A 27301-nucleotide genomic window follows, 5' to 3' on the forward strand; every position below is an offset into this window, starting at 1 on the left:
GGTGCTAGGATCCGACCACACACAATCACGTGCCAGTGGTTTTGCACAGACGGGGCTTAATCGCCTGCCTTTAATATGGCCTCTAAAGTGACAGGGGGTCTGGACTAGTTGAACAACCATGATTATTTTGTGGATTGGTCTTTCAGAGGCCATGAGCAGCCTGTCGTTTTTACTGTTCAATGATGTAAAATGTCAGCATCATCTGAATTACTTTTTATTTTTTTATTTTTATTTATTTATTTTTTAGAGTTACCTTCAAACCCTGAGAGAACGTCAGTCTGGTAGCGGCACATCCATGAGCAGCCTTAGCACAAATATGCAAACCGTTGTGGACATGGACTATGATTGTGGCTCCACTGTACCCCTTACAGCCACTACGCCTGTCACCCAAGCCTGAGGTGTTCCTGGTATCCAGCTGCACTTTCTATGTGGTCAGACATAGCAGCTTCTCGGTGCCTTACATGTTTCTTTTCATCACGTCTTGCCATTTTTCATTTGCCAGTGCCACGTGTCTTGCCTTCCAGAGTATGCAAATTTGTGGAAAAAGTATTCCAAGACCATTTGTAACGAATGGACCAGTATAATTGTTTTGTTACATACTGCTAGTTCCAGACAGGCTCGTATAGAAAGATGCTTTTTAAATGAACATGTATGCAATACTGTACATTTTTGATCAGGGTTTTATGCAACTATAAAAGGGAAGATGCACCTAAAATAAAACTGTGCGCTTTTAAAAATGTATTGTAACATGTACTGTATGTATGCACATATTGCTCAAACGTCTTTTGAACCAATCTCAAGTTCTCTCCACCAAATTGTTTAGTGATGCAATTAACACAGCACCTCTCTGTTTTCTGATTGGATGCAATTGCTTCTCAGATGAGAGAGACCACTAAAAAGGAGGAGCTCTGGGTGTAATGGAAACGGATAACAAGCAAAACGTGCATGTGTTTCAAAGGACAAATTCGCTATAAACAAAATCTCTGGGTAGGGAGATGAGTAGACATCAAGGCTGGAGACACGCATTTTTGCTTGATGTCTTTTCCTCCTAAAATCGATAGAAATGTATGTCAATACCGGTTTTGAGATGCATGCCAATGCGTTAGCAAATGTGTTGAGGTGTGTTTATGATGCATTGATTTAAAGGGCAACTAACCTAACATGTTCTATTAATTAAAATGAAAAATGCATCAAGGAGGAAAAACATTTTAGGTGTGGCTCTGCCTTTAACACTTCAGCAGGTTTTTTATTTTTTTATTTTTTTTTATTTTTTTTGTGCATAGGACTCATCAAGAACCCAAATCTTGTTCACAAAGTGCTTCATTTTGTAACCTCTCAAATACCACCTACTAGTAAGATTAAAAGGGCCAATATAGTTCATGCATTTTTTTTTTTTTTTTACCGTCTCGACAGCAAAAGTCTGCATAATGAATAACAAGTGGCCGGTGCTAATATTGTAATTTTTTGAGTCTTTATATTTGTATTTTTTGCAGACAGAATACAACCGTAAAGTGATAGAAGAAATTGGTAGAGGCTTATATATTTTTATTTTTTTCTTAGACTAGCTGAAAGTTGTCATGGATTTTATGAAGGACTATTTACCCCAGAGAAAAATAAAATTTTATATAAAGATGTGTGTGTATATATATTTTGGTTAGAGGAAAAATAGTTACAGTCCTGCATCATAATACAGCACGCTGATCTATAAAATACTGTCATTTTTGGATGCATAAAAATGACATTTATTGCACTTTAATAAATACCAATGTTCATTTATCTATAAGGGCAACAGCAAAGCAAATGGGGCTAGCATCTGGTCCTGCTTGGTCACCTACAAATCTCTCACTCTGCCGCACAAAACCTCTTCATGCTCTTCCTAGCTATGCCTTTCTATAACAAATAGGATTTATCTATGAAAAGCATTCTAGGACTGTCACGTAGGTATACCCCAAAACCACTATTTCAGTTTCTGCTGCCTACAGCCTAGTTAAAGGATTTTTTGGGATAGATGTAGTCTAGGTGCCATTTTTATCTTTTTTTGGTTTAATGAGCCAGTGACAAAACTATTTTTGAACCAGTTGAACAGGTTCGTTTAAAAAAAAAATCTGCATGTCTGATCACCGTCTTAATCTGTGAGGGATTATATGTTAAGATCCAAGCACAAGAACTCCCACCCCTGCCTTGCGGAGGGTTTTTGTTTTGTTTGTTGTTTTTTGTTACTTTTTTTTTTTTTTTTTTTTCCTTCTAAAAGAGAAAAAAAACTGTCCTCCAAACTGAGGTTGTAACTTCGGTTTTGTTTGCACCTAGAGCAGTGATTCTCAACCAGGGTTCCTCCAGAGGTTCCTTCAGCATTGGGCAATTTCAGCCTCTGAGATAAGTTCCCACTGACACCATTGATCTTTCTAACTATCTGTAAGGAGGTAATTCTACCCAATGACCACAAGTGTAAGGACCATTCTTCCCACTGACCATCACACTAATGTATCATGAGTTGTAGATTTCTCATTTTTAGCAGGGGTTCCCTGAGACTGGAGAACTATTTCAAGGGTTCCTCTGTGTTGAGATAGGCTGACCTAGAGCATAAACTGACTGTATCCTCCATTTGCTGTCAATGAATATTCATTTTAAACACACAGGAGGTTTTGCTAAAATGTAATTTGACAGCCAAATATAAATGGATCTAATGAGGCTTACTTATCAATTCCACCCCTTCCCCCAGAGTATTATTGCAATGCTCCTCTTCTGTTTCCTTTAGAGCAGTCTTTTGCAACCTTTTTAAAATAATAATGCCCCTTACATTGATGTCAGTTGGAAGAATATTCCCTTTTACAGTGGTGGCCTTACAGACAGGGGGTCATAGGCATCTAAACTGTGCAGGCACCATCAAAGGGAATTTAATTGGCCACTGCTCAAGGCAACACCTCAACTTCTAGAGGAACCCTGGTTAAAAATGTCTGGTTTAAATCGGATAATGCTTTTTAAGGAAAGAAACTTTCCGTGGCACTTTAAGGGCATCTGGCAGGCTGGAAAAATAAGCACTGTAATATAGTAAACACGTGTTGTAATTCCCTGAGGTGGTGAGTGGTTGGTGCCCTGGCTTGTAGTGTCCGAATAGGTAAAAGAATCTCAAACTTCTGCAATTAATGCCCTTATTAATCCTGGTGTAGTACAAAATACAGGGATAAAAATAAGAGCTGTCTTTGACTTTTTGTAAACTGTAAAATCTGGGGTTGTCATTCTAATTCATAAACCAATGGCTTGGCCCAAGCATGTAACCCAGTAGACCACTCATATGCACATACATGTTCTGAGCCAAGGGGGGGCATTTATCAATCCTGTCACAAGGCAAAGCAATTCTAAGCTGGAGTAGTGGGACAGATTTTATTACAAATCAAATTCCTCTTTTTTGGCTGCTCTAATGTCTACATGTGTGACTGCGTTTAAACCTGACCCTGACCACTACCTATTTACGTTATGTGTCTGTATAGAGGAGAAATCTTTCTTGTCTCTAGTAATCTTATTGAATTGTGCAAACTGTCACACTTGGCTGCCCAGGAATATACAGATACATGGGTCTATAAACCTGTAGCGGAGACACAGCCTGATTTGTAACTAATCCTTTTGCTAATTTGCTCGATAAAATGTCCCCCGTTGTATTGTAAGGTAGTGCAAGAAGGGTCAGGATGACAGTACACTTCAAAAAAAGTCAGCCCATAGCAGCTATATTTTAATTCTGACAGACTCCTTTCATTTAAATGTACAAGGTGATGGGCTGAGAGAAAGCACAGTGCTGATGGCCCTTTCTGTGTGTTCTATAATAACATTTACAAATGTAAGGAAATAGGACATACCATTTTATTGAATGGGTGTGTGTATTTAATGTTATGCAGAATTAAATTTAATAGTGCAAAATGTTTTACACCATTTTTGATACTCCTTGTATGGGTGGCTCTGATCAACAGCATTGTGAAAAATGTGTGCTGCTACCACCATAATCGGCTCACATGCTGCCACCTAGTGTTCAAGTAGGGAAAGAGCCATATATTTCTGGAAGGTCTAGGTTTGTGGAGGTAAATTGACATTTCTTTAATGTTAGGAGAAAAAAAAAAAAGGCAAAGAGGGACCCCAAGAGAAAAATGGCCAGGTACATGACAGCTGGAGCCTAACCTCTTCTGTTTTCATTGGGATCACATACTAGTTTGCTTTTTAAACATCCTTCTGGTTTCCAGGTCAGACTGACTGGCTCCTAATAGCAAATACTTAGTCTTTCATGCAATTAGAGATTTGAAACAATGTTTGCCAATCTTCTTTTTTTATTTTTATTTTTTTCATATATAAAAAGTCCTTTTTGTTTTAGGTTTATTAAAAGAGGCCAAGCCAAATTCTGGAGCCACATTGTTGGCCATCTGAGTATTGACACCTATTGCTAGGGTTAAATGCTTGTTTAGGTGTGGGGAACAAAAAACTATTTTTTACTTGCCTGATTCCCCCCTGCTTTCCCCAGGCTATAGGATCAGTTACTGAAGCCCCTTCTGTCCTACACTCAACAGTTGCAGATCCTCTGATGTCATCAAGTCCAATACAGAGCTCGTGGTCTGGAATGGGATATGAGGATGGCAAGGCACAGTAGGGGAGAGCACTGGCTGCTCAAGACCTAAATAAGCTCTTAACGTTTGCAGTTCAAGGACAGCCTTACTGCAACAGTATTTTTTCTGTTCTTTGGGGATGGGCTTTAAGTTATCCCATTTGGTATGCAGTATTCTACAGTCATAATATCCTGTTTTTTTTCCCCGGGATCTGCCTGCGCTCCTGTGACCTACATCACCAGTAATAGGAAGGCCTTGTTCTGTACAGAGTTTTTATATAAGTAGGGTATCCCTTTTTAAGGGGTCATGCACACAGGATGTTTTTACAGCTGCTGTTGGGGGCGTCTGACTCCCCCCCCGCCTCTAAACTCCCCTCCATGTTGGCCTATGTATCCATGCACACAAACTTTCAAAGGCATAAGCAAAAAGAGAAAAAAACAGCTTGTGTGTTCAAGAACAGAGGCTGTTGAGCTGTAAAACCAAAAAAAATGCAAAAAAACCCTGTAACAAGCTTTTAGTAAAGAAAAAGCCAACAAATACTAGAACGCTATTCAAAAACACGGCTAAAAGCGCGTCTCTAACGCAGCTTTTTCCTGGCAGCAGCGCTGGCATTTTTTTAAACGCCCGGTGTGCATGAGGCCTAAATACAGTTTGTTTTTTGCAGACATGTATTTATGTTAATAAAACAAATGCTTTTTGTTTAAAATGTATACTGGGCAATTACTATGCTTTGCTTCGTTTTGAACAACCTTTCTATTAACAGAATCCTGGATCCTCACCCTTTTTTGTATGTTTTACCCACAGGCACATCCTTGTAAGGACCACTTTTACTACAAATATTTATGTCAGTTGAACTGTTAGCAATGTTTTTTCTAAAAAAATAAAAATAAAGAATAAAATGGGGCCTTATTGCTCTATAGCCTGAATAATATTAGAAATGTCTCATGAAAGCTATTGTGAAATAAAATGTACAGAAGGTTTATTTGTGATTCTGGTCATTTTGCAGTTTCCATGTGTGGGTTAACTACATTTAGCCCAAGCCAATTCTGGAATTCTTCTCCTTCATGTAAAAATCATAATTTTTTTTTTTTTTGCTTACAAATTGCTCAGAACCCCCAAACATACACGTGTGTGGTTGTGTATATAAAAATATTTCTCTTTTTAGCAGAGACCCTAGGGAATAAAATGGAGGTTGTTGCAATTTTTTTATGCTATTTGTGCAGCAAATATTAATCAAACAAACAAAAAAAAAAGTTAATAAATTAATACAAAACACCTAAGTTAGCCCAATTATTTATTTTTTTGGATAATGTAAAAGATGATGTTGTGCCAGGTAAATGGATACCTAACATTGTGAGTACCGGTGGAATGGTACCAAACTTGGGTACTTTAAAAATCTCCATAATGCTTTTAAAAATGCTTATAGGTTACCAGTTTAGAGTTACAGAGGAGATCTTGCAGTAGAATTATTGCTCTCGCTCTAACGTTCATGTTGATACCTCAAGTGTGGTTTGAGCGCTGTTTACATATGTGGGAGCAACGTCCGGGGCTGGCGGCACTTTAAAAAAAAAATATATATAAATATATATTCAGGTCTTCTTTACAGAGAGTTTAGTTTGCACAGCAGCTAAATAATTGCATGCACAGCAATTTGTTTCCACAGTGGCATTTTGCACAGCAGCTAAATAATTGCATGGACAGTGAATAATTTATTTATGTAGTTTGCACAGCAGCTAAATAAATGCATGCACAGCAGCAATTTGCATTATGATTCACCAATAGTATTGATATAATTATTGATTTATTGCACTTTATCTATGAAGTAAAATACATATCAAACAAGGATTTTCCATCTTTGTAGTAATATTTGGTATATAGTTTGCGCTGGTATACACTTTAGGTCTAGCAGCAATCTAACAGACATGCCACATTCAGATATTTTTCACTCTGATAGCGCGAGGGAACCCCATTTTTCTATAAGTAAAAATGACTGCCCAAACAAACCTGAAACCTTAAAATAAGTGAATAAATTGTATCATACTGTATGTATCAAATCTATATTGATTTTTATTTTTTGTAAGATCGAAACCATCTGGTACAGAACGTTGGAACAGTTTGCTTGGTTGTTGTGGGCGCATTGGTTGGTTCACAAGATTGGATGCTTTGATTATCACAAGATTTAGTTCTCAAGTGGGACTTGCACCACTGTTTGCATTTTGTGCCTAGATATATTTATTAAAAGTACTTGTATAGTGTTGTCAGTTTGCATATATATTATACATTCACATCAGTCCATGCCCTCAAGGAGCTTTTGAAACAAATGTACCTAACTCCCATTCATACATTCACATACTAGGGCCAATTTAGACAGGAGCCTAATAACCTACCAGCATGTCTTTGGTGGGAAACCAGAGTGCCTGGAGGAAACCCAAGCAGGGACAAGGAGAATATGCAAATGCAGTCCAAGTAGTGCTGTGGATTTATGTCTGGACTTTGGCCCTTTCCAAAATGGGGTCATTTGGGGGGGGGGGGGGGGGTTTGTGTTATTTTGGCATTTTATGGCCTTCGAAACTGTGATGGGTAGTGAGGAGTGAAATGAAAAATTTGCACCCTTAGAAACCCTGAAGGCAGTGATTGGTTTTCGGGGTGCCGTACCACATATGTGGTATCCTCGTACTCAGGAGAAGCAGCAGAATATATTTTGGGGTGCAATTCCACATATTACTATGGCATGTGTGAGCAATATATCATTTAGTGACAACTTTTTGTAAACTTTTTTTTTTTTTTTTTTTTTTGTGTCATTATTCAATCACTTGGGACAAAAAAAAAAAAATTCAATGGGCTCAACATGCCTCTCCACAACTTCCTTGGGGTGTCTACTTTCCAAAATGGGGTCATTTGGGGGGGGGGGTTTGTACTGCCCTGCCATTTTGGCACCTCAAGAAATGAGATAGGCAGTCGTAAATTAAAAGCTGTGTAAATTCCAGAAAATGTACTCTAGTTTGTAGACGCTATAACTTTTGCGCAAACCAATAAATATACGCTTATTGACATATTTTTTTTTTTACTAAAGACATGTGGCTGAATAAATTTTGCCCTAAATGTTTGACTAAAATTGAGTTTATTCGATTTTTCTTATAACAAAAAGTAGAAAATATAATCTTTTTTTTTCTCCAAATTTTCGGTCTTTTTCCATTTATATTGCAAAAAATAAAAATCGCAGAGGCAATCAAATACCATCAAAAGAAAGCTCTATTTGTGGGAAGAAAAGGACGCAAATTTCGTTTGGGTACAACATTGCATGACCGCGCAATTACCAGTTAAAGCAGTGCAGTGCGAAATTGTAAAAATACCTCTGGTCCTTAGGGTGTTTATTGGTCCGGGGCTGAAGTAGTTAATAGTAACCAATCGGGTTCTGTTCAACTTTTTTTTTATTAAGCTGTGATAACAAAAAAAAAAAAAACCACATATAAGCAGGCTGGTTGCTATGCACAGCTGCCCTGAATTCTGTGTGCATAATTTTTATTAAATCGTGCCCATAATCCCCTGTATTTGCAACCTATGATGCACCTACACCATACATAGAGATTGCGGTTCAGGGCAAGTAATTAGGGGGGTGCTGGGGCGGCTGCTACACACAGAAGGTTTTATTATCTTAATGCATACAATGCATTAAGATAAAAAATAAATAAAACCTTTTTGCTTTTACAACTCCTTTCAGTAGCCCTATCTCTGTTAAATGCTATTATTGCCAGCATAGCAATTCCTATCTTCCCAAAATCCATGACAATGCCAACAGAATATAACAGCACCCCCAATGACAGATGTGTCGTGCATGGCAACGATATATGATGGGTTTCAGTTGGAGGATTCCCAAAGGTCGAAAATTTGTTACATCATTTCCGCTGATCGTATAATCAATCGAATACAAATGTACTGTTTATGTTGTTATCGATCGATAATATGTAGAATATTGGGTGGCATCTATTGATACAATGATGACGTTCTCGCATGCACGTTCGACAGATTTTTCAAATTACAAATGTTTTTTTCGAACGATTTTCTAACTGTGTATGGCCAGCATTATACGGAGATGAAATTACACACAGGTGGACTCTGTTTACTAATTAGGTGACTTCTGAAGGCAAACGGTTCCACTAGATTTTAGCTAGGGGTATTAGGCTGGGTTCACACAAATGCAAATTGGATGTGGGTTTCTTCGCATGAAAGGAGAGCGTGTGACTGGCTCTCAATGGAGCCGGTTCACACATTTCTGGGGCGGCCATGGAGCGCACAGCATAAGGGTCCTGTGTGTCTTTGGCTCTGTTTCAGGTCCTAATTCAGACAATTTTTTTTTACTTAATTTGGACCCGAAACGGCAAATGGGGGGGGATGCACCGGACACCCTGCTGTGCCCTGTGCCACCAGGGCCGCTGATAAGCCAGTACAATTGGCCCTGTTGTACCGGGCCCAGCCAGCAGGGGGGGCCCGGGCAATCTGAGCAGAGAATGATAGAAAAAAAAATATATATATTTCTCCAGCCAGCACGAGATGAGTCTGACCACCGGAGAGGTGAGGAGGGGCAGGCACCACTCAGAGGCTGGAGAGGAGGAGGAGAACACTTTCCAGACAGTAAGTAAACTGAAAGCAGGGGTTGCCTTCAGTTTAACAGCATCGACGGCAGGTAGCCTGCATGTGTGACTTGCTCACATTCCACTCACATCTCTGCTCATGTCCCTTGTGTCAGTGAGGAGAACAGCACCATGGAAGCCTCTCCTACACTGCTATCTACAGATTTCTGCCTCCCAGCAGGATGTCAAACCAATTGGTCTGCTGCTCTGTCACTCAGAGCTGCACCGCCTCCTCCTAACCTCCAGACTGTGCAGGAAATACAATGTGCAGCCTGGAGATTTAAATGTCTGCTGAAGCAAGAGTGGTAAGAGCCAGTGGTCTCACTTGTTACAGCTGTACACTCAACCCTGTTTACCATCAATGGTGTACTGTGATGGAACATGTGAGCAGAGGGGTGCACTGAGGGAAAACGTGTGTAGCGATGACACATATGTACATAAGGAGAAAGCAATGGAACATGTGTACAGTGATAGAACATGTGTGCAGAGGTGTACAGTGATAGAACATGTGTGCAGAGGTGTACAGTGACAGCACATGTGTGAAGAGGTGTACAGTGACAGCACATGTGTGAAGAGGTGTACAGTGACAGCACATGTATGAAGAGGTGTACAGTGACAGCACATGTGTGAAGAGGTGTACAGTGATAGAACATGTGTGCAGAGGTGTACAGTGACAGCACATGTGTGCAGAGGTGTACAGTGATAGAACATGTGTGAAGAGGTGTACAGTGACAGCACATGTGTGAAGAGGTGTACAGTGACAGCACATGTGTGAAGAGGTGTACAGTGACAGCACATGTGTGAAGAGGTGTACAGTGACAGAACATGTGTGCAGAGGTGTACAGTGACAGAACATGTGTGCAGAGGTGTACAGTGATAGAACATGTGTGCAGAGGTGTACAGTGACAGCACATGTGTGCAGAGGTGTACAGTGATAGAACATGTGTGAAGAGGTGTACAGTGACAGCACATGTGTGAAGAGGTGTACAGTGACAGCACATGTGTGAAGAGGTGTACAGTGACAGCACATGTGTGAAGAGGTGTACAGTGACAGAACATGTGTGCAGAGGTGTACAGTGATAGAACATGTGTGCAGAGGTGTACAGTGATAGAACATGTGTGAAGAGGTGTACAGTGACAGCACATGTGTGAAGAGGTGTACAGTGACAGCACATGTGTGAAGAGGTGTACAGTGACAGCACATGTGTGAAGAGGTGTACAGTGACAGCACATGTATGAAGAGGTGTACAGTGACAGCACATGTGTGAAGAGGTGTACTGTACTTCATATAATGGGGGCCCCCTGTGTGTCCTGAGAACAGTGTACTCATAATGGGCGACCCCCTGTCATGTCATGTGGATGGGGGAGATTTAAAGCGGGAGTCCGCCGGGACTCCGCATTTTTGTTTTTTTTTTAAAAGCCAGCAGCTACAAATACTGCAGCTGCTGACTTTTAAAATAGTGACACTTACCTGTCCAGCGCGCCCGCGATGTCGGCAACCGAAGCCGATCTCTCGATCGTCTCTCGGGTGCTGCCGCCGCCATCTTGGGTATGGGAATCAGGAAGTGGAGCCTTTCGGCTTCACTTCCCGGTTCCCTATTGCGCATGCGCGAGTCGCGCTGCGCAATGAAGATGGACCCGCTGTCTCTGGGGTCTGTGTGTTTCCCAGCAGGCAACGGGGGACTTTTGGAAAGGGGCGTAATCTACGCCCCTTTCCGCAGAGAGCTATCCCAGATGTGGGTGCAGATACCTGTACTGTACAGGTACCTGCACCCCCCTCCCCCCTGAAAGGTGCCAATTGTGGCGCCGGAGGGGGGGGGGTTCCAATGAGCGGAAGGTCCACTTTAGGGTGGACCTCCGCTTTAACTCTTTATATTGAGAGACCCCTGTGTGTCTTAACTCACTGGGAAGCAGCCAGGGTTGGGGCTGAAGGAGGGACCAGGGGCAGGACCAGGGGTGGGGCTGAAGGAGGGACCAGGGGTGGGGCTGAAGGAGGGACCAGTGATGGGGCTGAAGGGGGCCCCGTCAGGTGGGCTGTAGGGGGCCCAATGATTTCTATCAGCGGCCCTGTGTGCCACACATAGTGTGAACCCAACCTCAGAGTAAAGGGGCCTGTATACAAATGCACCCCAGAATTTTCAGATATTTATTTGTAAAAAAATTTAAAAGCATTTATCATTTTTCCTCCACTTCACAATTACGTGCCACTTTGTGTTGGTCCATCACATAAAATCCCAATACGTTTTTGGTTGTAACATGACAAAATGTGGAAAATTTAAAGGGGTATGAATACTTTTTTCAAGGCACTGTATCTGTTACTCATGACCACAACCCAGGGCCCGAATTCAGAATGGAGTTGTTTCCTGCAGGACCAAAACACAAGCAATAGTGTATCCTGATTGCACACCTTACAGTAAACGCATCCTTGGACTGTAGCACGTGCTTAAGTGACTTGACAGATGGTGCTGTCATTGAGCCGGAGAAATAACATGCATGCAAGCAGAAAACCTTCATTCTTCCTTAAAGGAAACTACGTTGGTTTTGGGTCACTTTAAAGAAATCACTTTTAATTAAAAAAAATTAGCCAGATGTTTTACATCTGTTTTTAATTACATGTTCACATTATTTATTTTACAAATAAAAATTACATGATAAAGGATTCCTAGAGTATTATGGGTAATCTAAACTACACAGAAGTACTTGCCTGCCTTGAGGCTGTCTCTCTCTGAATTAAACCTTTTACTGAGTCGTCCAATAAGAGGAGAGTCATTCCACTGACTCCTTCCCTTGTGTAAAAATGTTTCAGCTTGAGCTATTGAGATCTGTAAGAAACCGGCTATTTTTAAGAACTGATGCTAAGGAACAACTTACAAATGTGAATAGGATGTTTGTGAAGAATATACAGATTCAGCAGAAAGCTTACAATTGTACTATGTCTTCTAATGATGGGTTCATATGGAGGAATTATAGGAAAATAAGTATAGCTTATTCATCTCTTTAGCTATCCAATAAAAATGCTGCAGTGCAGGCTTATCTCTCACTGCAGTGTCATAAAGGAGGTGGGGGGGGGGGGGGAGTCTAAAAGACAAATGCTTCCTTCCAGCCCAGCCCTCTTAACTAGAAGGAAAACAATAGGTTTATGGGTATAAGATATACCCACAATCCCATGTTTTTCTCACACAGTTAGGAGGGGGATTGAGAATATGCTGCCTGCTGAAAAGGTAAATTAGTAAATGACCCTAAAAACAATATAGAATAATTATTTGTATATTACTTACTTATCGTAATTAACCACTTGCCACCCAGGCCAATTCTGGCATGTCTCATATTTTTTTTTTTTTTGCTAGAAAAGTACTCAGAACTCCCAAACATTATATATATATATATATATATATATATATATATATATATATATATTATTTTAGCAGACACCCTAGGGCAGTGATGGCGAACCTTGGCACCCCTGATGTTTTGGAACTACATTTCCCATGATGCTCATGCACTCTGCAGTGTAGTTGAGCATCATGGGAAATGTAGTTCCAAAACATCTGGGGTGCCAAGGTTCGCCATCACTGCCCTAGGGAATAAAATGGTGGTCATTGAAACTTTTTATGTTATGCCGCGTACACACGGGCGGACTGTATGGCGTACTTAGTTCGTCATACAATCCGACGGACAGTCCGTCATACTTTCGACTGAACGGACTTGACCACACACGGATGCACAAACAGTCCGTCGAAAGCTTGCGCGATGATGTGTACAGCACGTACGACGGGACTAGAAATAGGAAGTCCAATACACAGCAAAGCACCCTTCCGCCGTGTAAATCCTTTCTGGGCATGCGCCATTCTTAGTCTGTCGAACTAGCATACTGACGAGCGGATTGTCCGCTGAAACCAAAGTACGACGGACAGAATTTCGAAAAATCCGAAATTCTTAGTACGCCGGACTGCACGCTGAAAAAGTCCGCTGAAGCCCACACACGAGCGGACTGTCCGCTGAAATGTGTTTCGACGGACTAAGTACGCCATACAGTCTGCCCGTGTGTACGCGGCATTAGACAGTATTTGTGCAGCAGTTTTTCAAATGGATTTTTTGGAAAGAAACTGTTTCATGAATAAAAATATCAAAAAAAAAAACACTAAAGTTAGTCTGATTTTTTTTTTTTTGTATAATGTGAAAGATGATGTTACAGCAAGTAAATAGATACCTAACATGTCACGCTTTAAAATTGAGCACACTTGTGGAATGGCGCCAAACTTCAGTACTTAACAATCTCCATAGGTGACGTTTTAACATTTTTTACAGGTTACATGTTTAGAGTTACAGAGGAGATCTAATGCTTAGAATTATTGCTCTCGCTCTAGCGTCTGCGGAGTATGTAACCTGTGTGTATCTGGCTCTGATACTAGGCAGCGCCTCACCAGCCACTGACCTCACCACCCATCCCTGCTATACATGGCAGAACAGCAATCAGCACCAAGGCATGTCTTGCATGGCACATTTTTTTTCAGCACTTTGAAATTTGCCTCCACCATGAAAAATCCTTTTGGTTGTATTTGCCACCTCCGAGGTCAATATTCTCAGTCCTTCCCTGATGCTATATACAAATATGTATATTTGATTTTTGATTATTGATTATATAAGATTTTTTTCTTATAGGCTGCAAAATACTGTACATTTGCTCTTATTTTCATGGGAAATCATAGTTACATAGTAAGGTTGAATAAAGACACCAGTCCATCCTGAGTGAGTGTCTACAATTGTCCCTATCCCTGTACATTGCACACTCACATCAGTCTCTACCCTCAATGAGCCCACAATCCAAGGTCCCCACTCATACCAGGGTAAATTTTGGACAGAAGCCAATTAACCTACCTGTGTGTCTTTGGAGTGTGGCAGGAAACTGGGGTGAACCCATGCAGGCACAGGGAGAACATGCAAGCTCCAGGCGGGTAGTGTTGTGGTGTGGTTGGGATTTGAACCAGTGACCCTTTTTACTGCTAGGTGAGGGTGCTACCCACTACACCACTGTGCTGCCAAATTGTGGTGATCCTTCCAGCTACTAGGACTTTCTCAATCCCGATGGCAACATTTTTTTTGACTGATCCTTCCTCTCCGATGCTGCCACCTATCTGCACAGACAAATGATGCAAGACAAATGATGCTCGGTGCCTTATGCCCGCTCATGGGTTGAACTGTACAGGGAGTCTAGCAGGAAGCATCCAGCTGGGTGATTGATGGCCCAGGGCAGAATATAGTGGTACATACGGAGCTTGAATTACTAATACTGGTGAGTGCAAAACATGGTGCAGCTCTGCATAGAAACCAATCAGCTTCTGGTTTTTTTTGGTTGTTTTTTTGGAAAAGTTTAATTGAGCAAGCTGAAGTTAGAAGCTGGTTGGCTACCATGCAAAGCTGCACCAGATTTTGAACTCTCCAGTTATAGTAAATCGACCCCAGTACCAATGTCAGTAAAGGCACATGATACGCTGTGCTTTTAGCCCCTCCCACAGATTGGGCTTGCTTTGCAGTGCAGAGAACAAGGAGAGATCACGTGACCAGACTAAAATAGATGTAAAAATTATATTTCAAATAATTGGATTGCTGCAATATATGGATGAGTTGTTCAGTGTGATTTTTCCATAACCCATATGAGTAAAGCGGAAGGGTTTATATACAAATCAGTATTTTTTTTTTTCATTTCTTGATGGACACTGAACTAAATGATGCGTATGGAAAACATATTTTTCTTGTAAAAATGAATTAGGGGAAAATTAAATTATATACTTGATACAGAAACACATTTAAAAAAGAAAAACCAAAAATTGTACAAAACGTTTTATTGCTTGGAGTTAAAATTCATCACCTGCCAGCAGGTGGCACTGCAGAGTCTTAAATTTTCATAGCAGGTTCATGAATTAGCCTTTTAAATCCAGATGCATACAGTTTATATATAATCCACTGCTATTATCCCACATACATGCTGCATGGCTACATCATATGTCACAACAGAATGCAGTCCAAAAATATTGGATGTAAAGTTCATATTTATCTTGATGTATGACTAATCTAGGTTACCTTATTATACCCACTAGTATAGAAGTACTCTTAGCTTTATCAGGTCTTTTTAAGTGCTAAATTATATAAAGATCATATTTTTGGTCCCTGTTTTAGATTTTTTTTTTTTTTTTTTTAACAAAGCCTATATAAGAAATAGATTTTACTGTGTTATTTGCTATCTTAATAACAATATAGTGAACATGAGTACAGCAATACCCCAGATCTAGCTTTATAAACATGCAGAACTGTTGGAATCGATATTTCATAGGCAAAAAGAGCAGTAGGTTAATTTAACTCTTCTATAAAAAAATGCCCCTGTCTTTGGATCATTACAAAAGAGGAAGAATGATTTTTTTTTTGGGGGGTGGCATAGTGCAGTACATATATTCAGCTGTAGGTGGTGCTGTTTGGGTAGAAATATCTGTAGTTTTGTAGGCCAGGATTGTGCAAATTTTATTATATAAAAAATGCTATCAAGGCATGGCAGTTGAACTTTATATATATATATATATATATATATATATATATATATAATTTTTTTTTTTTTTTTTTGGGCATGAAGTACACATATTGAGACAGCAGTTGCACAGAGCAATACTGAAATATGCGAATCTGTCATTGCCTTCCTTTTCAGATTTTGTGCATCCATCCAAAGATATCAGCAATAAATAATGGCAAAGTAGTTCTGCTGAATGTTGTTCCTGGCAGGTGAGCACACCTCAGAATGCAGCAGTGGTCAGTCTACAGAGAAAGTTTGTACCAAGTGATCTTCAGTCCATTATTGGTATATCTACCAGTGCTCCAGTAGGGTAAATGTAAAACAGTGTCATCAGTCTAGATGGATGCACTGCATCCAGCGTTCTGCCTTGCTCAGCGGGTATCCGCGATCCACACGTAACTGCTTGTTCACCCGCCAGTACTTGTCTCCTTTAAAGAAATAGATCTTGCCGTTCTTCCAGGTAAGAGCTGCATCCAGTTTTCCAGGAAGTCCAGTGAACAGACTGGATATTTTCTTGGGCTGTAACATACTCCAGGCCAGCTCATCCCATTGCCAGTAATCGTCACCCTGAAAAATAACATCACCATAAGGCCAGACCATTCATTTCAACAAAAATCTTCTCATAAAATGATATGTGAATTTAACATATTTTATATGCGTTATATACCTGTAAAAGCTTGCGTTGTGTAGACATCCAAAAGCCCTGAGGCTGCTGCTGGGGACCGGCATCTTGGATGTGATGTCAGCAGCCCCCGCAGACTCAGAACTAAACTACTATACCAATACTCTATAGCGGGAGTCCCCAAACTTTCTAAACAAAGGGCCACTTTACTGTCATTCAGACCTTAAGGGGGCCAGACTGTGGCCAGTGGGAGTAGAAAATGTCCCAGCACCAGTGGGAGGAATAGTGCCCCATGGTTAATATTAGGGGAGGAGTAGTGTCCCATCATTTGTATCATTGGGAGGGATAGTGCCCCATGTTTGATATTAGGGGAGTAGTGTCTCTTTATTGGGAGACATTCAGACCTTAGGGGGGCCAGACTGTGGCCAGTGGGAGTAGAAAATGTCCCAGCACCAGTGAGAGGAATAGTGCCCCATGTTTAGTATTAGGGAAGGAACAGTGTCCCATCATTGATATCAGTGGGAGGAACAGTGCCCCATTATTGTATCAGTGGGAGGAATAGTGCCCCATTATTGTATCGGTGGGAGGAATAGTGCCCCATTATTGGTATCAGTAGGAGGAATTATGTCCCATTATTGATATCAGTGGGAGGAGTAGTGCCCATTATTGGTATCAGTGAGAAGAACCATGCCCCATTATTGGTATCAGTGGGAGGAACAGTGCCCCATTATTGGTATCAGTGGGGGGAACAGTGCCCCATTATTGGTATCAGTGGGGGGAACAGTGCCCCATTATTGGTATCAGTGGGAGGAATATTGCCCCAAGGGCTGGATAAAGGGAAGCAAAGGACCACATCTGGCCTCTGGGCCGCAGCTTGGAGATCACTGCTCTATAGTATTCCCCTTCACTTCCTCCCCTGCAACATAAAATGGGAGGAGTGGAGGCAATTCCATTTGGTCGGAACTCTGTCGGGAAGACCGTCTGACCTTTTCTGCCAGAAAGTCCGGTCGTGTGTACGCGGCATTAAAGTAAGCAAAACTTTTTTTAGTTTTAAATAAAGTGGAGGGGGTTATAATATCTGTCATGGTTTCATTGATGTTTGTGTCCCTGAGGTTCACCCTCTCTATTTGAAGAGAAGATTAGTTCTGGTGACCTTAGTGACTACCAAGGATTTCCTAACTTTGGTTAGTTGCAGAACAAAAAAAAAAAAGCTTGATTCCCTCATCAACACAGTCAGTGTTGATGGAGGAATCCCTCCGGCAGAGCTATTGTGTTCTCCTGGTGGGGGACCACGGGGAGCCATCCCTGCAGGGAGAACACAGTGATTACTGCTAGTAGTTATAGCCACTGGTAATAATCCCATTCTAGAAATCCAACAAGCTGGTTGTACCCAAGTCTATCGATGGATTGATATGGGTACTATCAGCCTGCTCATAGATGGATTGAGTCTCATCCGGTCATTGCTGAACCAGCCAAGATTCGAACCATCTATGGCCGGCTTAAAAAAAAAAAAAAAAAAGATTTGCATTTAGTTCTACTTAAAGTGGAGTTCCACCCAATTTTGAGAGGTGGTCTTGAACGAAAGACCACCTCTCCACCCCACGCTTTTGGATATTTCATTTTTTTTTTTTTTACTTTCTAACTTACCTTTTTTGGAAGTACTAAGAGTAGTTCCAATCCAGCTGGGCCGCGGCCGAGGAAGTCACATCCTCTTCTGCAGTGAGCCCTCCATTTTCTTCTGGGACTAGTGTGTGTCCCAGAAGACAAGCTGCCCATTCACAAAGCACCGCGGAACTCATGAATGCGCAGTTGGAAAGCGGCAGTGAAGCTGCAAGGCTCCACTGCCGGTTTCCCTTAGTTGGAATGGCGGTGCCTGCACCCGATCCGATGGACGGATCAACTTCGGGGGGACAACATCGTGGGCTCCCTGGACAGGTAAATGTCCTTATTAAAAGTTAGCAGCTATAGTGTTTGCAGTTGCTGACTTTTAAAAAAAAATAATTTTGGCTGGAACACCGCTTTAATGACAAACTATGTTGCTATTACACAACGACTTCTTGTTTAGTTCACTTCACAGAAATGTCCCCGTAGCAGTGCTACGTATAGTGCGTATATTTCCCATAAAGTCAACATGTGTCATGTCTTTCTTCTGCAGGACTTGGCCAGCTTTAGACAGCAACCCATTGCTTTAGAACACCAACATAAAACTTAAAGCAGGTTTGGCTGAACTATTCTGACGTTACACTGAATTATCTTCCTCACTTGTGTGCCATGTGCCAATGGTTCTCATAGGTAATGAGCCACGTGTTGGCAATATGGTGTTTGTTATTCTGACATGTCCCAGAGAAGAGACTATAGCAGTGGTATTAATCCAGCTCATTCATATACAGGGGGCAATGAGCCACACTCATTGTGAGAATATAGCACTCTCCCATCTTTGTGATTACTAATGATAAACATTTAAAAGAAACTATTTAAAAAACAAGCTCTGCTGAAGCCCCATACACACTATCAGATTTTCTGCTGAGTTTTTCCTTCAGCTTTACCAAAACCATATAATATGAGGTCAAACCTTAGGAGTTTCAATTTGTATGCAATCAGGCAGGCCCTTCCACTACATGGTTTTGGTAAACCCGAAGGAAAAACTCAGCAGAAAAACCGATAGTGTGTATGGGTTTACTTCCTCTTTGATTCCCTGCAAAGGTAAAGCATAATGGACTACTCTGCATCGCATAGTAGTCCATTATGTGTCACTTACCTGACACAGGAGCCAGCGATGTCATCGCTGTCCCCTGTAGTCCGGCGCATCCATCTTCTCGGTGGGTCTCGCTGCTCCGCCGCTGTCATTCGACAAAGCCGCGATGATGTCACTCCCGTGCATGCGCACGGGAGCCGCCACTCGCGGCATATCGCCGTTGACAGCGGCGCGCTCACTGCACCTGCACGCCGCTGTCTACAGCGCATGTACCGTAGACAGCGGTGCCTGTGTTTTGGCAAATATCTCCTAAACCGTGTAGGTTTAGGAGATATTTCTTGGACCTACAGGTAAGCCTTAATCTAGGCTTACCTGTAGGTCAAACTGGTTTATAAGGGTTTACAACCACTTTAAGTGTCATGATTCTGGGAATGCAGCAAGTTCTGAGACAGAAAGAGACCAGCCAGCAGCCAGAGCAAAATGAGAGGGAAATGAGAACCTCTTGGAGCTTCAAAGACGTTGGATTTTCTTGAATGGTGTATTAACCATTTGCCTACTGTGCACTTTCACCACCTTCCTACCCAGGCCAATTTTTCAGCTTTCAGCACTATCTCAATTAGAATGATAATTGCGCGGTCATGCTACACTGTACCCAAACAAAATGTTATCATATTTTTAAGACAGATAGTGGTGGTATTTATTCACTTTTTTTTGCTAAACAGATGGAAAATGACTGAAAATTTTGAAATAAAAAAGGTTTTCTTAGTTTCTGTTATAAAACTAAATAAGTAATTTTTCTCCTTCGTGGTTGTACGCTGATGATGCTGCTCTGATAGCCTGCAGTGATGGGCACTGATTGGGTGGCACTGATGGGAACTGATAGGCCGCACTCATACAGTAGGTGGCATTAATAGGCATCACTAATGGACACTGACAGGCAGCACTGATTGGCAGCACTGATGATCACAGATTGGCAGCAATTGTAGGCACTGTTAGAGCTGCACTGATGATAAGTGTCCTGATAATCAGTGTAAATGTCCCCTGTGTGGATTTGACGGTTATTGGCTCTCCTCTTCTCCCACGCTGAGAGTGAGGAGAGGATTGCCAATAACCGGCAAATACTGTTTACACTGTGATCAGCTGTGATTTCCTATAGAGCGCTGCTTGTATTTTTGTATATCTTGTTTTCCATTTTCCAGTGGTTGGCAGCTGCACTGGGTGTCAATTTTATTCCTATACACACCCCATTCATGTTCAATTTGAGCACTTCAGGAACTTGTTGTTTGAGCTATGATTGGACACACAGATGGTCACATGGTAAAGAGCTGCTGTGATTGGCTCTTTACCCCGATCTGTGATCAGCTGCATCCCAAGGACACAGCAATCACAGATCCATGCCGATGCTTGCTGCAGGGGGCGTGCGGGAAGCATGATCAAGGGAGGCCATCCATTGACGCTCTCCTGGCAATGTAAGCCCGGGCTATAGCTGTCTTTCGGCTATAACGTGGAGGGAAAGTGGTTAAAGGCTAAGTTCACCTCTATGAAAAAAATTGTACATGCACATATTTTTGCAGGAAAAAAATGTGCATTTGTTTTTTTTCCACAATAGCCTGGGGGAGAGAAAAACCCCCACACGCTGTCACGGAGGATGGGAGGGATGAGGCGAGTGCTTAGTAATATGTTACACCCTATAAACAATTTATATATACCCTATATAAAGGTGAATTTAGAGGGAGATTTACTAAAGCTGGATCATGCAAAATCTGGTGCAGCTCTAACTTTTGCACAAACTAAATAATATACACTTAATGTTTTTTTTGTTTTGTTTTTTTGTTTTTACCAAAGACATGTAGCAGAATACATTTGGGCCTAAATGTTTGAAGAAATTAAATTTTTCTCTTTTTACTTTTTATTGGATATGTTTTATTACATAAAGTAGAAAATATTGTTTTTTCCTTCAAATTTTCAGTCTTTTTTGTTTAATTAATATATATATATATATATATATATATATATATATATATATATATATATATATATATATATATAAGTGGTGATCAAATACTGCCAAAAGAAAGCTCTATTTGTTTGAAAAAAAAATTATATAAATGTCATTTGTATACAGTGTTGTATGACTGCGCAATTGCCAGTTAAAGTAGCACACTGCTGAATAGCAAAAAATGGTCTGTTCATGAAGGAGGAAATAACCTCCTGGAGGTCAAGTGATTAAGTACCCCTCTATAATGTCAAAAGCTCCTGTAAATGAAAAATCATTACAAGCTGGGTTTCAGTGAATAGCTTGGAACCATTGTTTACCTTAAGCAGGAATATCTTCTGGTTTCCTTCCCAGAATAAGGCTGCACTAATATTCGGGGGTATCCGAGTTAACACTTTAGGGTATCCATAGTTCAGTTTAAAATCTGTGTATCTCCAAAATTTGTCACCTGAAAAAGATCATATACAACCGAGTGTTAAGTCCTGACATGAACTAGTATTAAAGGTGAATCATTTCTAAACTATCACAGAAGAAAAGCGTAGCATACTATTCAGATTTTTACTGAGGTAATACCACTCATGGTACCACTCGTGGTATGGCCTGTACTCTGTGGACTCCTGAAGACAGCAGGGTGCCTTGAGGTTTCTTTAGGGGTGCCTTGGCAAAATGCCTACAAACTGCCCTAGCATTCTATACAAGCTGGTGTGTGGATGAAACCTGCCTTTTTGTTACACAAAGCCACAAGGTTTTATTGTACACCATTACAACCTTCTAGCTGCCAAACTCCTAACGATCAATAACATCATCAGTTGATAAGGAGGATGTCAGTTGCCTGTATATCCTCCTTGTTTGACTCTCCCTTGTCTCTCTCCACCCTGGTTCACATTGATGCTACTTTGAAATCACGCCGTGCAGGAACTACTTTTTGCAAATCGTCACGAAGTCAGCGTCGTACCAATTGTAACAATGCCCTTGCCGGCAATAGGCTGTGACTTGTCATGCAATTTGATCTCTCAAATTGCATTACAAATCGCTCGAATGTGAACCTAGGCTAAATCAGCTTTGGGGTCTCATTAGCTAAGTGATGGAGAAAAACTGAGGGAGAAGAGAAACGTGGGAATACTAGCCACTGCCAGTACCTGTCTGCAAAAGTGTATTTGCTTTGGAAGAATATATTACCTTTAACATTGGGTGTCCTACCTTTATTGATGTTGCTGCATTATGTAAAACTATTAGAATAGTTTTTATTTTATTTTAGAATGAGGCGCCTCGAGACTGTCCATAATTTTAAAGGGTGCCTTGACTAAAAAAAGGTTGAGAAACACTGCACTGTGGCCTGCATTTTATTTAATAATTGGCCATAAAATGCACGCTACAAGGTGGACCAACACTAGCATAGTGTAAATCGCATTATCTGTTCTCCATTATTACGTTTACTCTACTTACTAAGCATGCGGTTTGATAAGTGACTGTATATATTACACTAGCAGCTATGTCTTACCAGAGCTGCAAGGGAATAAACCTTCTATCATATTGTTAAATGTATCTGTATTCATCTAAATCTAAAAAAAATTCTCTAGGAACAGAGAGCAGAAGGTTAAGAGTTTTTCCAGCGTGTTGGTTAGGCTTTAACTATTCTAAATAGGAGGCCTCATTAGCAAACTGACAGCAGACAGGGAAAATATATAATACCTTATAGTGTCTGGTTTTAAACTGGCCAAAGGTAATTTGTTTTTTTTCATTCAGCCAGCCGGTTGAACAAAAAAGTCTGAGTGCTTACAAATCCGTAGATCCAAGGCACTAGAGCAGGGGTAGGGAACCTTGGCTCTTTAACTGTTTTGAAACTACAAATCCCATCATGCCTCTGCCTCTAGGAGTCATGCCTGTGATTGTTAGGGTTTGGAATGTCTCATGAGACTTGTAGTTTCAAAACAACTGGAGAGCCAGGCCAGGTGAAAGGTGGATAACACTCTCAGCCTCTAATCTGCATTGGCTGAAAGAAGAGGAGGCAGCAAGGGTCATTTTAGACCCCCGCTCCCTCTATGAAGAGCACATCACTGCCAGTGTCAGTCTTATATATAGGCATATCAGTTCCCCTATAAAACAAATAAAGTTCACTTAAAGCGTTTGTTAACCCCCCAAAAAAATAGAGTGCTTGTGCTGTGTCATCTGGCCCCCTGTATACCCTAATAAACCTAGCTGATTCTGCATGGCTATTACATCCAAAGGAGCCAAGCCCTTGGCTCTATGATCCTGTTGAATGGCATACACAATCAATGCCACAATCTTCCTAGATGAGGCACGCTTTCTCTGTACTTTTTGGCAAAAGAATGAACAGGCATTCTGAAGCCTGAAGGAAGCTGTAGCTTGTAGATTTGGCTTCACAATATCTGGGGGATTCCTAAAACTGAAGGAGGGCCCTGCTGGGAGTCAACTCAGGATTCCCTGTTTACTAGACATGTACTGTAACCAACTAAGCCACAGCGCACCCTCTCCCACGTCTAAAGGACGCAAGTTAGAATTCTAAAGGTTGGCAGAACAATTTGTTGGCTCCCATGAAAGACTGATGCACCCTTGGGAATTGAGTCAAGCATAGGTAACAGCACCGCTCGACTGGAAAGAACATAAGAAAAGTTCTCTACAACCACTGAATCAATCTCTGAGGCTTTTTATGCCGACTAGATAGCCAGGAAAAAGGCAAACTTGATAGAGAGGCCTTTAACCGAGACAGCCCTAGAACAGTCTGCTCCGATTCCCAAGAGGGAGTTGAGAACAAGATGGAAAATCCATTTTGAAAACCTCTGTTTACTCTGAGGTCTGAGCCTAGCTGCTTCCTTGAAGAATTGTTAGACAGAAAAGGATGCCTAGACCGGAATACACCAGTGAAGGCTGAAAAGCTGACACTTGAACTCTGAGGGTGCTTACCGATAGAGCCAGATCTAAATTCGACTGGAGAAAGCCTAGAATATTTAGAACTTCTAGATCACAACATGATCTATTAGCAGCAGACATGTATTGAACACACTTTGAACAGATTCTCCAGTAAACTTTGTTTACGTACATTCTAGTATTTAAGAGAGCAGAGATGACTCTGGAGGAGCAGCCGAGGCGCTCCAGTCTCGAGAACCAGACCTTCAGGCGCAACCGTGCTGGACAAGGATGTAGAATTGCAACCAGTGACAGAAGGTCTGGCCTGGGGAACAGGTGCACTGAGTTCCGAACGCTGAACTGCGCTAGCAAGGGGAACCATGGCCTAATTGGCCAATAAAGGCAACACCATGGGCGTCCGCAGGTAGGGGCAAGGGGGGTCAAGTGCCCCCCCCCTGGAATCAGGGATGAGATCTTAAATTCAACACAGTTCCATCCCTATCGGGGTGCGGGCAGCCCACACCCATGTGCAACCCGCCAGTGGGGTGACACCATCAAGGTTCTGCCAAGCCCCCCTATCAGTGTAGCGTGACTGCGGGCTCTTTTCTGTGCTCAGTCCAGCAGAGAACTCGGCAGCGGTGCTATCAGGTTTCCCCCGGTCACCCCCCCCCCCTTTCTCCTGTCAGGGAGAAGAGACGATGGCTCTCACCAGGTTCCTCGCCCAGCTTCCTGCCCGCTCCGTTCCTTCCCTATTGGCCGTAACTGTTCCTGCCCACTCTGTTCCTTCCCTATTTGCCATAACTGAGGGCCAATCAAAAGAGACTAGGAGAGGAGAGAATCATAGGACATGTAGTCCCAAAGATTGGTGGCCCCATTTTCCACAGGGAGGAGGATACAGCTCGATCGAGAGATTGAGAGACTGTAGCCTGGGAAAACAGCTGAGGGAGAGAGTGCTACAGGAAAAAGAACAAGGATTGTGCTGGGCAGAAGCCAGAGAGAGAGAGCCACGCTGCCCAATGCCACCAGAGAGAGAACTACACTGCCCCACGCCACCAGAGAAAGCCATGCTGTCCAGCACCACCAGAGAGAGCCATGCTGCCCAGCACCACCAGAGAGAGAAAGTCTGAGTCACTGCCAGGGTACATACATGCTACCCTACTGACCAGAGTCGCCCCCGGCGCGCGTGAGCGATCGTCCAGCCGGAGGGATCACTGGTGTTGTTTTACTGGGTCTGGTAAGAGGGCCTGTTGGCCATTATCCATTACCTATTCTAGGGATTGTACTAAGTCTGCAGTCTCTGACCATGATAATCTGATAATGACATTGTTGAAAAGGGGCAGCGCATGGGTGACCCTAAAATTATGCCCCCCCTTGAAAAAAGTTCTGCGGACGCCCATGGGCAACACTGCACATCCTCCACAACCTCTGTTTGGAGTCTTCATAGAAAACTCTTGGTTGACCAGGACCTGAAGAAATACACTGCATTTCCAATGATCCATCAGGGCATCTGCGCCTGAAAACCGTCACATGTAGAGACCATTTGTTGTTGTCCAACTGATCTCAGGAGGCATAAGCTGCTAAGATGTAGGCTTGATTCTTCTGAGCCCAAGACTGCTTCCTGTATTAGAGAACAGGCTGTGAGTCCCCCTTTGTCTTTTAACTTAGGAGAACACCATAGTGTTGACTAACCATGTTGACTAACCTAGCACTGATGCTCCCTTTGTTATATGGTGAAAGGCCTGTAGGGTGCAAAAGGCTTATAATAGCCTCAGAATATTCAACACAATCTTGTGAAATTGACAGCCCCGCCTAGCTTGAGCTATCCCCGACAGGCAGCAAGTCCCCTCATTCCATATTGGGCTCCAGCAGCTGCCCTCTGTTTTGGGACAGTAGGAGAAGGACATCCATGAAACATATATGCAGGCGTATGCTCCTTGTTTTGATAAAGATCATAACAACTAATAAGACCCTAAAAACACACAGGATGATGTTGAAAGCCCAAATTGTCTCAGGTGCACAAGGTCTAAAACCGGCCACTGCAAGCTGTTTCTCTTCATGACCTTAAAGAGGCGCAAATACCTGCCCTGAAATCTCTCGCATTCAGAGACTGGCACGACAGCTATTTGCAACACCAGTGACTTTACGTATAGAGTATATGCAAAGTCCATTGAAATCTGAGATGAGGAGAACTACTGATGGGCCATGCATGTCCCGAAAGACCACTTTGATGTCCCAATAGTCTGAGGCCCAAACTCAGTAGCTTTTTGGATACCCTAGTTCAAGCCTTTTAGCATACTTCTGAGGGGATATCTGGTCTCCTCGCCAGTTCTTCCTAAAGACCTGACCTAGTCCGCAAAAACCTGGGACCCTCGCACGCTCTGAACTTTGTTCTCTAGACTGTCATGTTCCGACCCATCTTGCCAACTCCAGTTGGGGGTTGGCCCCAGGACCCCAACTTTCCAACTGTGGCCCGGATTATGGTGCTATCCAGCTGCCAAAAGATGAAGCTCCCTCAAAAGGAATGCTATATTACGCCCGTTAGAGGTGGGATCAGCAAGCCCAGGCCCCAGCCATAGTACTCACTTGCCGTAACTGACGAGAGCATAACCCGCGACACTATGCGGATGATGTCAACTGGAGCCTCACCATGGAAACCGACACCAGCTCCGGCTCCTTAACTACAGAGTTTCTAAAAATGCTCTTGAATACTGCGTACACATTCTCCACCCACATTTTCATCCTTTTCAGCATGACCACAAGAGCCCAGGCTGACTATTGGGCTATTGAAATCAATGGGCTGTGACTCGTCCTGCGACCCTATGCACACTAGAGGAAAACAGAGAAAAAGGTGCTTACAGAACTTCCTCTTGCTTTGCAGGAGACTCTACAGATTCTATTCACAAGGGTAAAGAGACTCATCTTCCTCTGCCTCATTGTCTGAGGTCTTCATAGATGGATGGCTTGGATGGGACAGTTCCAGTTCTTCCTGTTCATCCTAGTGGGAGAACACTCCGCAGTGTCTTGTTGAACTTTCCGTGTGGCTTGTATCCCACTCTTTAAGTGATTCTTGCAGCACGTGCCTCACCAGAGATTCCATTTGCTGGAAATCACCATCCCCTTTTCCAACCGCATGGGCTTAGCATAGTTCATACTGAGACTTGCCCTCTGGGACCGGAGTCCCCCATCCCCAGCAGGCTACTTTCTTGGAGCAGCTGACATAGCAGTGGGTGTGTAAAGGAGGATTCAGAGCTTCTGCTATGAAGGCTGGACCTTGAAGGTGACCTATGACAAATACATCTGGAAGAAGAGTGTTGCTGTGACCCAATGAGGTCTTTACCATC

At 42.2% G+C, this 27301-nt stretch overlaps 2 protein-coding genes across 4 annotated transcripts in view; one reads left to right on the forward strand and one right to left on the reverse strand.

Annotated features, from left to right (window-relative positions):
- The window catches only part of LOC143983596 (transmembrane protein 198), a 56232-nt gene extending 50666 nt beyond the window's left edge, over positions 1-5566 (forward strand). For all 3 annotated transcript variants that reach the window (XM_077483446.1, XM_077483444.1, XM_077483443.1), the window contains one exon: positions 248-5566. In XM_077483446.1, coding sequence (XP_077339572.1) covers positions 248-397 — 150 coding nt within the window. In that variant the 3' untranslated portion in view covers positions 398-5566. The remainder of the gene's footprint in view (positions 1-247) is intronic.
- A 9477-nt stretch (positions 5567-15043) lies between these two features.
- The window catches only part of MMP19 (matrix metallopeptidase 19), a 30007-nt gene continuing 17749 nt past the window's right edge, over positions 15044-27301 (reverse strand). Inside the window, exons 8-9 of the mRNA XM_077483447.1 lie at positions 21413-21540; positions 15044-16346 (exon numbers count right to left, since the gene is read on the reverse strand). Coding sequence (XP_077339573.1) covers positions 16110-16346; positions 21413-21540 — 365 coding nt within the window. The 3' untranslated portion in view covers positions 15044-16109. The remainder of the gene's footprint in view (positions 16347-21412; positions 21541-27301) is intronic.

Source organism: Lithobates pipiens, unplaced genomic scaffold, assembly GCF_037356315.1.
Source record: "Lithobates pipiens isolate NorthernLeopardFrog02 unplaced genomic scaffold, aLitPip1_a1.2 Scaffold_16, whole genome shotgun sequence".
NCBI lineage: Eukaryota > Metazoa > Chordata > Amphibia > Anura > Ranidae > Lithobates > Lithobates pipiens.